The sequence below is a fragment of the Candida theae genome (assembly GCF_024610275.1).
Source record: "Candida theae strain CBS 12239 chromosome Unknown scaffold82, whole genome shotgun sequence".
Classification (NCBI taxonomy): domain Eukaryota; kingdom Fungi; phylum Ascomycota; class Pichiomycetes; order Serinales; family Debaryomycetaceae; genus Lodderomyces; species Lodderomyces theae.
The window spans coordinates 15,984-27,448 of NW_026261461.1; the positions used below are offsets into that span (position 1 = coordinate 15,984).

An 11,465-nucleotide genomic window follows, 5' to 3' on the forward strand; every position below is an offset into this window, starting at 1 on the left:
TCACACCCTTTCCACATAGATAAACCTACTACTATTGGTGTTTTTGCTGGTTGATTTTCTTTTATTCTCACTTCGTATATATAAGACCTACCACGTGACTGGAAAAAGCGCATTAAATAATGGTGAATGTCTTCAACGTTCAAATCTTTTTCATTGTCTTCAGAGAATGTTTAGAAGCAGTGGTTGTTGTTTCTGTTTTGCTAGCATTCTTGAAACAAGGTATTGGTAAAGCCACCGATGATCCCAAAGTGTACAAGAAGTTGCGAAATCAAGTTTGGTGGGGAGCAGGGATAGGGGTGATTATTTGTCTCATCATTGGTGTTATCTTCATTGCTTTGTTTTATACATTGGGTAAAGACATCTGGTCTTCTTCGGAGGATTTATGGGAAGGAATCTTTTGTATTATTGCCACGGTTTTGATTTCATTGATGGGTATTGCAATGTTGCGTATCAACAAGATGAAGGAGAAGTGGAGAGTCAAGTTGGCTCAAGCATTGACCAAAGCTCCAAGCAAAACAAAGGACAGATTCAGGATTGGTTACTTGACCAAAAAGTACTGTATGTTCATCTTGCCATGCATCACTTGTCTTAGAGAAGGGTTGGAGGCTATCGTTTTCGTTGGTGGTGTTGGATTAAACTCACCTGCCACCTCTTTCCCTATCCCAGTCATTTGCGGTTTGATTGCTGGTATCGCAGTTGGTACAATATTGTACTTTTCCGGATCCACTGTTTCCTTGCAAGTGTTTTTGATCATTTCTACTGGTATTTTGTACTTGATTGCTGGTGGTTTATTTTCAAGAGGAGTTTGGTACTTTGAGTCCCATGTGTTCAACACCAAAACTGGCGGTGACGCTTCAGAAAACGGTTCTGGTCCCGGTACTTATGACATTGCTAAATCAGTCTGGCATGTCAATTGCTGTAACCCAGAAACTGATAATGGTTGGGATGTTTTCAATGCACTTTTGGGCTGGCAAAACTCTGCCACTTATGGCTCAGTGATTTCTTACAACATTTACTGGCTTGCAGTTATTGTCACATTGTTGTTGATGCTTTTCGAAGAAAAATATGGACATTTGCCATTCTTGAAGGGAGTCACTTTACGTTCATTGAATCCAATGTACCACATCAAGAACAAGAAGAAGCATGAGTTGACAGCGGAGGAGAAGGAGAAGTTGTTTAATGATTTGCAAAATGTTAAACTTGGAGTGGATGACGACGACGAAAAAGCACATTCCACAGCACTTGTTGGCGATTCTGACGATGTTGACGAAGTGAAGAATGAAGTTGTTCAGGTGGGCGGAGAGAAGGGAGAGCACAAAGTTAGTCAAGCCAATTAGTTTATACACACACACACACACATCAGGAGTAGACTAGCAAGTCTGCTTCAAAACTATAGGTTGATCTTTCGATGGTGCTACTCATTGTCTTTTTCGTTTCATCGCTTGGATTGTTCATTCAAATGCAATGCTTTGCTGGCTTGGGCTAGCAGTTTATTTTATTTTTGTTTCAAATGTGAGGGTTGTTTCATTGCAGGACGGGGGATCGGGGGGTTCGGTCGTCCAATATCTTTCCTCTAATTTTTATTTTTTTATATAGTTTGCTTTTAGATGGTTTTCAATACATTTCCGGGATTGATAATGTGTAGCAAGGAGATACCAGGAACTAAATCCGGAGTCAAGCACTTATATGAATTGCTATAGAGGGAACCTACCTAATGAAGTTGAACCAACTTTTTGTTAGACTTTGATTACCCTTTGGATAACCTGCTTTTACAAGAAATGTACATGTTGCGATAGTCCAGCTATCATACCACAAGTCCAAGATAAGGCGTTAGGATTGTATGCGAAGAGAACGAGGGCAAGAAAGGAGGGAATGGTGCTACACCCTCACGTCAGATCTGAATAATACACATTTGGGGCTTATGTGATTGTAAGTGACTTTTATGTCTTTTTCCGAGAGTCCGTTTGTGGAAAGATTGGCAAGCGAACTATATCGGACAGCAGGCTATGTCACGTCTCACGCGAGAGAAATCTATTTGGGTGTCGATGAACTCGAATTCCTTGTGCCAGTTGCAAAGCCCGAGTTTAACGATGCAGGCTTAGATATCAAGTAAGTAGTTGCATAATAATGGCAAGAGTCAATTGCTGGATAAATAGAGGCATAGAGAGAGAGACACACGCGAAAGAGAAGTAGAGGTCAAAAATCTACAACACCATATTGGTGGGTTAAGCTCCCGAAGGATTCCCATCAACAAATTACGGAATCATCATCACCAACACTCACCAACAACGGGAACACCATCAACTGCAAATGGAAAAAAATCCTAAGCAGCAGCAAAAGCCACTGCAAATTCCAAAACCATAAGCAGCAATAACCACCTGCAAATCCAAAACCGTAGGCAGGAATAACCAAAAGTTGTTAGCGACAACTGCAAAACCAAGACAGCAAGCAGCAAAAACCAAAAGTTGTTAGCAACAACTGCAATAAGCAGCAAAAACCAAAATTTGTTAGCAGCAACTGCAATAAGCAGCAAAAACCAAAACTAGCAACGCAACCCCGACTCCAACAGCAACAACACCTAACCCTTTGTTTTCCCAACATCCAACACTACCAAGACTTGATGAGACCTTTTCTGACTCTAGAATGATTCCTCTGATGGTTGCTCAAATGAATTCATCGTGGATCTTAACAGGGGTGTTTGGGGCGTCTTTGTGACAGCTCCTAGAGCGTGCCCGTCTAAAAGACGTATATCCCCTGTGATCCGTTTTGATTGCACAAATGTAGACCAGAGAATGGATCTGCTGGTAGACCACAACCCATTGAATTCTCATACCATCCTTTCTCACGACGTCATTCTTGTCAAATTCATCAAAAAGCACCTCTTCTCGTAGTAGTTGTTTGTGCAATGATCAACTGAAGTGAGCGTTCAGTCACTCCTCTCACTCCTATTCCAGACCATTTTCAAGGGTAAAAATTCAGGGTCACCCAAGTGGCTCCTCCTTCTGTTCAGGAAGTGCTAATAAAACATTTCAAAGCGGCTTTCAATACCATATCCCCTTCGTTTGTTTCATCACTTGAGGTGGTGGCGTGTCTGACAACTGCACCACTAATACTGTGTCAGAACACACAAGTGCATTTCTCGTCAAATTCACTGAACCCCCTCCCCTAAAGGGGTGCACAGATCCTCCTCCTCGCACCTTTGTGGCTGTATCTTTGTCTCGGTTGACACACATTGGAAATAGCAATCCAATGTGGAGAGAAAACAAGAAGGAGAGCAAAAATGTGTTGCAAAGTTCTTTGTTTACCTTTTTTTTTATGTGTGTGTGTGTTTTGTGTGTGTGTGGGTGTGGGTGTGTGCTGATCAACCACCAACTAATATGAAAACTCTTAATAAAGGTTGAAATGGTCTGAGTGTTTTATTGCAAATTGCCACTCCCACCAACTCAAGGCCCTTGTATCATTACTTTCTTCTACTACTAAGTACATTTTGAAAAGCCACGTATTGGAAGTTGTTTCTCTTTCTTGACTAGAGGTTTTTGCAGTTTCATGAACGACTTTTTTCCCCAAGAATTCTTCACCCCCCCTCTTTGTATCTACAATTAGGACTCGTTTATATCTACCAGCATACCAAAGAAAGTAGTTGAACAATTAGTGACACAGAAAGTAGACTTACAATAAGGGGATTGCATATGAACACTCTCACCAACACTCTTGCATCTGGAAAACAATCTCAAAACTATAGCGAATAGTGCAAAATCCCGATACATAGGACAACAAAACCACTGTAGCCTCAATTACCTATATCCACTTCCAGACTCTATGTGTCACGATACCTCTGGGGTCTTGGGTTGTCTCGCTTTTGCATCCAATAAATCGTGTGATTTCAATAGTTTGTAGTGTATCACGTGTCAAGTATCACATGACTCTTGATAGTTAAACTACCCCCCCTTATGTTTTCTTCTCTTTAATCAAAGGGTCAAGATCAATTGGATGCCGACTAGTCGTCTATGATCTACACACAATGTATGACAGGGATCATTATTTACACAAACTAAACACAATATAGCCTCGCCTTGTTGTATTCGTTTCTTGGGAGAGAAAAGTTTGTATATGGAAATTAGCATCTACATCGGCAATTTGCTTCAATTATCCAGGCTTAACTTGAATGACACCCAACTTGTAAATCAGACCAAAACGAGTTGTTTATTTAAAGCAGGCTCATCTGTTTGTGGTACAACAAATCTATATACAAGTTGCAAAGAAACGTACCCATTTGTATCTCTCACTTTGACTAAAAATTATCTCATTACCTTCGCATCCACACTAATGGCTCTCTTCTTCAAACCGGTTCAAACAATAAATCGCCTCTTGTCATCAAATACGCACACATCTGTTCGTCAACAAAATTACCTTCATTGGTTGAGCGACAAGTTATCAACCTTTTTAGCAACACCCAAATACATACTCTTGGCTAAATTAAAGTCATCAGCTTCGAGTTCGCCTCTTCTGTATTGAAGCCTAATACTATAGAGCTCATCATAAGTGACTTGTTGCTGAGCCAGCGAAACTTCCTGTCCCAATTCAACAAATTGAGAAATTTTAAACAATCGTTCAGCAGCCTTTTCAACCTCCTGCTCCGACAACCCCACCGACGAGCCTTGCTGTGCCAATTTCTCCTTGTACTCATTAATTTTCCTTTTGCGAAGCAGATACTGTTTTCTTTCTGCCTTTTCCAACTGTGGCAAAGCAAGAATCTCTTTTCTTGACCTTTGTAACTCCTCGTTTTTAGCAGCAACCGGATCTTCAATAGGTACGTATCCAAACCTTCTCAATCTTGGAGCAAAATGTTCTTTGGGGAGTCTAATATCCTTCTTTAATGCCACTCCTACGTATTTCCTCAATGGATGGAACGGATCAAAATAAAATCGAACATACCCAGGTTCAACAGCGTATATCGTGTGATCAACTCCAATTCTGACATTTTCTCCAGGGTGTATCTTTGTACCCCTTTGTCTCATTATGATCTGACCGGGCTTTACTGGGTGCCCTTCATTGACCTTAGGTCCTAATCTTCTACCAGCAGAATCCTTGTTATTTGTTTTGGAACCAGAAACCCTTTTGGTGGCAGTACGGATCTGGATTATTGACTTGATAGAGCTGGATATCCCAGACACAGGCCTCTCTATGAAAAGATTCTTCAACGACAACATTGTTTTGTCTCTTTGAGCTGCTTTGAAGAAATGTAAGGGCAGAGCTTTGTTCTCTGAATAGCCAAAAATTTTTCACACCTCTACAATTAGCTTTCGTCAATGTGTCGCAAAATATGGAAACACGACATCACAATTACTCCCTAACATACTTTATGAACTTTTAGAAGTTCTATCTACGTCAATTGATGTGGACATTATAACGTGTAAATCTACATTTCCTCTATGTCATCTAAGGATACACCACAACTGGTTTTTATTTTCTTTTCGTTTCTTTTCTTTGCCTCACTTACTAGTGTACTTTTCCAAGATGTCCAAAGCAAGTAAATGGTCCTCTTCTTGAGCTAATCCACTGATAGTCAAAGCTCCAATTAAAAACTCACTTGACTCGAGACACAAAGGAATACTACCACCATGAGAAGCAAATTCTTTCGAAGATACAAACATGGCTTCTTCAATGGATTTCCCCTTTTGCCTAAGTTTCTGTCCGATAAAAAAGCTCGATTTACCAAACCTGAATACTGTATTGTACTTTCTCTTCACCCAGTTGTCATTATCAACTGCAGTACCTGAAGACACTACCGAATGGAATAAAGTTTGCCCACTTGTTAAGGTTATGTCAATTACAATTCCCTTGTTGGGGTACAAGACTTGACACAATTGACGACCCAAGACACCCAACTCCCAGGCAACTTGACTGTCGAATGTTTTGAGTTTATGCTTTGCCTCAAGTTGTGAAAGCTCCTCCAAGCTTGAATTGTAGATTTCATGTGTCATAGTAGGCTAATGATGAAGAAAGACAGCTTACACCCAGCAACTCATAAAATCGAAATGCAAAAAAAAAAAAGAAAAAAAAAAAAACACACACACACACAGGGGAAAAAGATTGTTGCACGAGAATCTGGGCCACCTTTTTCCCATTCCCATTCCCATTCCCAGAACAGTTTCATCGACGGTAACAACAGCACCCACCCACATCCTTCTTCTTAAGAATATGTACCAGACACCTCCACAAACAAGAGCAGTACCGGTAAACGTGAACCGACAACCTTCTGATAACGCACTGGCCAAAGTGAATGGAAATGCATTGAATGATGAACAAATATACCAATGGATAAACGAGCTCGTCACAGGTACTAATAGGGAAAAGGCATTACTAGAGTTGGGGAAGAAAAGAGAGCAGTATGATGACTTAGCTTTGGTTCTTTGGAATTCGTTTGGGGTGATTACAGTTCTATTAGAAGAGATTATCAGTGTTTATCCGTTTTTGGACCCACCAAATCTAAGTGCGTCGACTTCCAATAGAGTATGCAATGCTCTTGCATTGTTGCAATGTGTGGCATCGAATGTCCAAACTAGGAGTTTGTTTTTGAAGGCCAATTTGCCATTGTATTTGTACCCATTTTTGTCAACCAATGCACGCCAAAGATCATTCGAATATTTGAGATTGACAAGCTTAGGGGTCATTGGTGCACTAGTGAAGAATGATACACCAGAAGTTATTAATTTCCTTTTGACAACGGAAATAGTGCCATTGTGTTTGAACATTATGGAAATTTCATCTGAATTGTCCAAGACTGTTGCCATATTCATTTTGCAGAAAATACTACTTGACGATCAAGGATTAAATTACATTTGTACAACCTTTGAACGATTCCATACTGTTGCAACTGTATTGGCCAAGATGATTGAACAATTGGCAGCATTAACCGTTTCTGGTGCCAATGGGAAACCAGTCACGGGACAGGGACAAGCATCCTCTAATAGCTCCGGGAGGTTATTGAAACATGTGGTTAGGTGCTATATGCGACTTTCGGATAACATCGAGGCCAGGAAAGCGTTGGCAAATATATTGCCCGAGCCATTGCGTGATGGCACGTTTTCATCGATATTGCAGGATGATATTGCAACAAAGAGGTGTTTGGTGCAGTTATTAGCCAACATAAATGAGTGATGTGTATATATGACTATAGCGTAATAGAAAGTGGATCCGTAATTCTACGATTGGAAGTAAAATTATTTGTCAAATCTTTTCAAAAGATTACTGTGTAATTGAATATACTACTTAAAAAATAACACCGTATTCATTTTAGTACGATTCTTCCAAATTATTTGGATTCTTTAGTGTCCAATGGAGTCAATCTCAAGTATGGCTTGATGATTCTAAACTTTGGGAAAAGAGTCTTGGCTTCTTCGTTTGAAACTGATGGGTGGACAATGACATCATCACCTGGGACCCAGTTGATTGGAGTAGTAACTCTGTACTTGTCACCAGTTTGCAAAGAGTCAACGACTCTTAAAACTTCAGCAGTGTTTCTACCAGTACTAGCTGGGTAAGCCAAAGTCAAACGAATCTTCTTCTTTGGGTCAATGACAAAAACTGATCTAATGGTAAATTGAACACCCTTGTCGTCAACATTAGTAGCATCTTGATAATCAATCATATCATACAAGTGGGCAATTTTTCTTTCTGGATCAGCAATGATTGGGAAGTTCAATTTTGAGCCAGTAACCTCATCAATATCCTTGATCCAAGCCTTGTGGGAATCAGAATTGTTAGCAGACAAACCAATCAACTTGACGTTTCTCTTGGCGAATTCTGGTTCCAATTTGGCAAAAGCACCCAATTCAGTGGTACAAACCGGGGTGAAGTCATCGGGGTGGCTAAACAAGACAGCCCATGAATCTCCAAGGTATTCATGGAATGAAATTGGACCATTGGAGGTTTCAGCTTGGAAGTCTGGAGCAGTAGATCCTAATCTAAGGGATTTTGATTCAGGCATTGCTTATGAGTCAATTGCTGTAAAGTGGAGAGGAAAGGAAAGGATAGGAAAAGATAGGAAAAGAAAAGAAAAGAAAAGAAAAGAAAAAGGGGAGAAATTGAAAAAAAAAAAGGAAAATTTATTCAAATTGAATTGAAATCGGGCGGCAATTGACAAGATTTAAATACAGCTCTCTCTATGCTAAAAGCTGTAGAGTGAAAAAGTGTGGACTGTTCTAACTACTACTACTACTTACTACTACTACTGCTGCGTCTTTTCCCTTTGTTGGGGTTTTTGTGTTTGTAAAAACTGCATATTGTGGTTTTTGCGTAAAAGCAATTATTGCCACAAGTCACGTGCTATTGACATTCTATCAACCTCAATTTCTTATGTTTCCTATCTTCCTTTCTTGGCTATGCAAACCTTGTTTCAACTTGGTTGGACCTTGTCTACAACAGACGTTCTTGTATTAGCATCTAGTTCAGAAACCCAGTCATTCACGTGTGATGCTTTCGTATTCCCTTCGGCTTTATACACATACACGAGTATTCCTTGTTCTAATATTTATTTATATACACTACACTTCAACAGCGTTATAGCTGCACAGCCGTTCTTTGCAATGCATTTCATAATTTGTCATCATCAGAGTCGTCAACATACACACCATAATCAAGCAACCTTTCTCCCGTGTCATTATGCCAACTACTTCGTTTGGCATTGCTTCTCGGGTCCAATTGTTTCTTCAACTGGGAATAATTGCGGATGCCTCTCTTCAATTCGTCATCGCTAGGAGGTGATATTGTTATATTTTGATTGCCTCCGTCTGGTGGCCAAGGGAGTCCCAATTGATCATCCTCCTTGTAGTCTGAAGACGGTTCTAAATCGTATCCATTCCCCTTGGGCTTGCCCCATGGCACCAACCACATAAACGGAGAGCCCAAAAAGTGCTTTAGGTTGCCCCAAACCCCATAATCGTAGGGAAACATCAAATCATCAATGGTAAAGTTCTGGGGCACAATATCCTCTTCATCCTCGTCATCGTCATCGTTATTGAACTCTTGCTGAGCAGTTGCGTCTGACTCAACTCCACGCAGTTGAGATTCGGTTGCCACGCCGTCTAAAGCCTCACCTTCACCAATCTCATTAATCTCATGTTGATTCATTTCTTCCATGGGCAATGCATCATCGTCGTTGACGGGAGCTCTGTTAGTCCAAGTAGTCAACTGGGGTAATTCTTTCCCATACGACTGCTTATAGCTTAATCTTATCGATTTCCATAGCCTCTTGCTATAAAATTGGCTATCGATTCTATCCCATTCCCAAATCTCAATTTGAGTCATGCCTTTACCAATGTTGATCAAACATCGAATAAACAACACTGTAATGCTCAACAAAATGAACAAGTCGATTGGAGTGAATACAACCACAGCAACCAATTCCGATCTCTTTATGAGATACATTGGCTTATCCAGATCATCGTAGTATCCAACTATACGCTCACACAATTGCACAAATAAATAAGCGGTTCCCACAATAACCCAAAAGAGGAATCTCATAAAATGAGGGAGATTGTTTGCGCCAACACAGTTAAGGGTCCACGGACAATGATGGTCCATTTCCATGATACACCTATTGCATTTCGAACAATGATGTGTTCTGGGTGGTTTATAGCTTTGACATTTAGTACAGTATCGTTTCCATTCACCCTTTTTCGGAGTATAATCTTTTGGCGGATGCCCAGGACTCGTGTAGATTGCCATAATATAGGAAATCCAAATCATGGATGCGAAACATTCATAGATGACTTGTTGTGTGGTTGACAAATGATGACGAAGTATAAAGTAATGTGAACCATATGCGGTAAATCCTATGATCAACACGGGTATGATGACACCTAATAGCGGCCATCGGAACTCATGCATTATTGGAAGTGGAAAGTACAGGAAGGTGGGGGTGAAGGTGGCGGAGGACACGGGGAGACGCTACTACTAACCGAACAGATTGCACGCTATCAGCTAGCTTTGGAAACGTCGTGTACTTGTGTATGGTTTTCACCTTTGAATATTTTTGTTAGTGGAGTGGAGTGTTGTGTTGGTGGCGAAAAAAAAAAAAATAAAAAAAGAAAAAGTACCCAAAGGACTCTCAGTATCAGTTTTGGCAGTATACAGTTGATTGATTCAAATCAAATCAAATCAAATCAAATACAGACATATCTTACAACACAATTGAACTAAAACGATCACAATGGTATGTTTTGTTGATGGAATCTTCTTGCTTTACCCACTCCAGTGTTACTAACTTTCTCGTTTAGACATCAATTGGTACCGGATATGATTTATCAAACAGTGTTTTCTCGCCAGGTATGTTTGAACCTTCTCTCTCAACAAGTGCAGTGTATGCTCGATACTAACCTATTTGATGTTTTTTTAGATGGAAGAAATTTCCAAGTGGAATATGCAATGAAGGCAGTGGAGAATGGGGGTACATCCATTGGTATCAAATGCAAGGATGGCGTTGTATTGGCTGTCGAAAAAATCATCAACTCGAAACTATTAGTGCCTGGGAAAAACAAGAGAATCCAAACGGTGGACCGTCATATTGGAGTGGTATACTCGGGGTTGCTTCCGGATGGACGTCATTTTGTCAATAGATCTCGAGATGAGGCACAATCTTTCAAGTCAATATTCAAGGTTCCTATGCCTGTTCCAAATCTAATGGATAGAATGGGAATATACGTCCAGAACTACACCTGCTACAACTCAGTGAGACCTTTTGGAGTGGTATCTATAGTGGGTGGTGTTGATGACGATGGCCCACATTTGTACATGATTGAACCAAGTGGTACTTGTTGGGGATATAGTGGGGCAGCTACTGGGAAAGGTCGTCAAATTGCCAAGTCAGAATTGGAGAAACTAAACTTTGAGGAGTTGACATGTAAGGAGGCGGTTAAAGTTGCAGCAAAGATTATTCATTTGGCACACGAGGACAATAAGGATAAGGATTATGAATTGGAGATTTCGTGGGTCAGTAAAGAACACACTGGTGGAAAACATCAGTTTATACCGGAAGATGTTTTGGCAGAAGTAAGAAAGCAGGCTGAAGAGGAGGATGACGAAGAAGACGAAGATGAAGGAGAGGGGGATGAAAATAAGGATGCGGAGATGCAAACATGATTTGCGCGAGGAAGGGAGAATGCAGCCATAGAATAGAATTGAGCTATGTAGAAAGTTGAAAAAAAAAATGGCATTTTAATCAAATTATAACAGGACTCTGCCTGCATTGATTGCAATGAAATCTTTCCTAAATTTTGTTAGTAAGATTGTTGTGCTTTGGTTAAGACGGATAGTGAGTGGATACTCGGTGGAGAGAAGTAGACAGAGCAAGTGAATACAAAAGTAATAATCTAAGCAAGAAAGTAAGCAACTAGAAAAGAGGAGCAATAGAGAGTAATAGAATTCAATCCAATCAACAATATTCAATTTTAACGATACTTACT

At 40.2% G+C, this 11,465-nt stretch overlaps 7 protein-coding genes across 7 annotated transcripts; 3 read left to right on the top strand and 4 right to left on the bottom strand. All coding sequences in view use genetic code 12, as the record gives it.

Annotated features, from left to right (window-relative positions):
• Nucleotides 1-119: 119 nt before the first annotated feature.
• Nucleotides 120-1,337, top strand: KGF57_004109 (FTR1 family protein; the record flags this gene model as incomplete). Its single annotated transcript, XM_051753598.1, has 1 exon — nt 120-1,337. The coding sequence occupies one exon, from the start codon at nt 120-122 to the stop codon at nt 1,335-1,337; it is 1,218 nt and encodes a 405-aa protein (XP_051607399.1).
• A 3,075-nt stretch (nt 1,338-4,412) lies between these two features.
• On the bottom strand, nt 4,413-5,210 carry MRP7 (mitochondrial 54S ribosomal protein bL27m; the record flags this gene model as incomplete). Its single annotated transcript, XM_051753599.1, has 1 exon — nt 4,413-5,210. One exon carries the CDS (start codon nt 5,208-5,210, stop codon nt 4,413-4,415), a length of 798 nt encoding a protein of 265 aa, XP_051607400.1.
• A 282-nt stretch (nt 5,211-5,492) lies between these two features.
• Nucleotides 5,493-5,984, bottom strand: KGF57_004111 (uncharacterized protein; the record flags this gene model as incomplete). Its single annotated transcript, XM_051753600.1, has 1 exon — nt 5,493-5,984. One exon carries the CDS (start codon nt 5,982-5,984, stop codon nt 5,493-5,495), a length of 492 nt encoding a protein of 163 aa, XP_051607401.1.
• Nucleotides 5,985-6,201: 217 nt separating this feature from the next.
• KGF57_004112 (CCR4-NOT core subunit) lies at nt 6,202-7,161 on the top strand (the record flags this gene model as incomplete). Its single annotated transcript, XM_051753601.1, has 1 exon — nt 6,202-7,161. The coding sequence occupies one exon, from the start codon at nt 6,202-6,204 to the stop codon at nt 7,159-7,161; it is 960 nt and encodes a 319-aa protein (XP_051607402.1).
• A 154-nt stretch (nt 7,162-7,315) lies between these two features.
• Nucleotides 7,316-7,990, bottom strand: PRX1 (thioredoxin peroxidase; the record flags this gene model as incomplete). The annotated part of the gene is made up of 1 exon (XM_051753602.1): nt 7,316-7,990. One exon carries the CDS (start codon nt 7,988-7,990, stop codon nt 7,316-7,318), a length of 675 nt encoding a protein of 224 aa, XP_051607403.1.
• Nucleotides 7,991-8,595: 605 nt separating this feature from the next.
• On the bottom strand, nt 8,596-9,891 carry KGF57_004114 (palmitoyltransferase; the record flags this gene model as incomplete). The annotated part of the gene is made up of 1 exon (XM_051753603.1): nt 8,596-9,891. One exon carries the CDS (start codon nt 9,889-9,891, stop codon nt 8,596-8,598), a length of 1,296 nt encoding a protein of 431 aa, XP_051607404.1.
• A 322-nt stretch (nt 9,892-10,213) lies between these two features.
• PRE10 (proteasome core particle subunit alpha 7) lies at nt 10,214-11,142 on the top strand (the record flags this gene model as incomplete). The annotated part of the gene is made up of 3 exons (XM_051753604.1): nt 10,214-10,216; nt 10,281-10,329; nt 10,400-11,142. 3 exons carry the CDS (start codon nt 10,214-10,216, stop codon nt 11,140-11,142), a joined length of 795 nt encoding a protein of 264 aa, XP_051607405.1.
• Nucleotides 11,143-11,465: the final 323 nt, after the last annotated feature.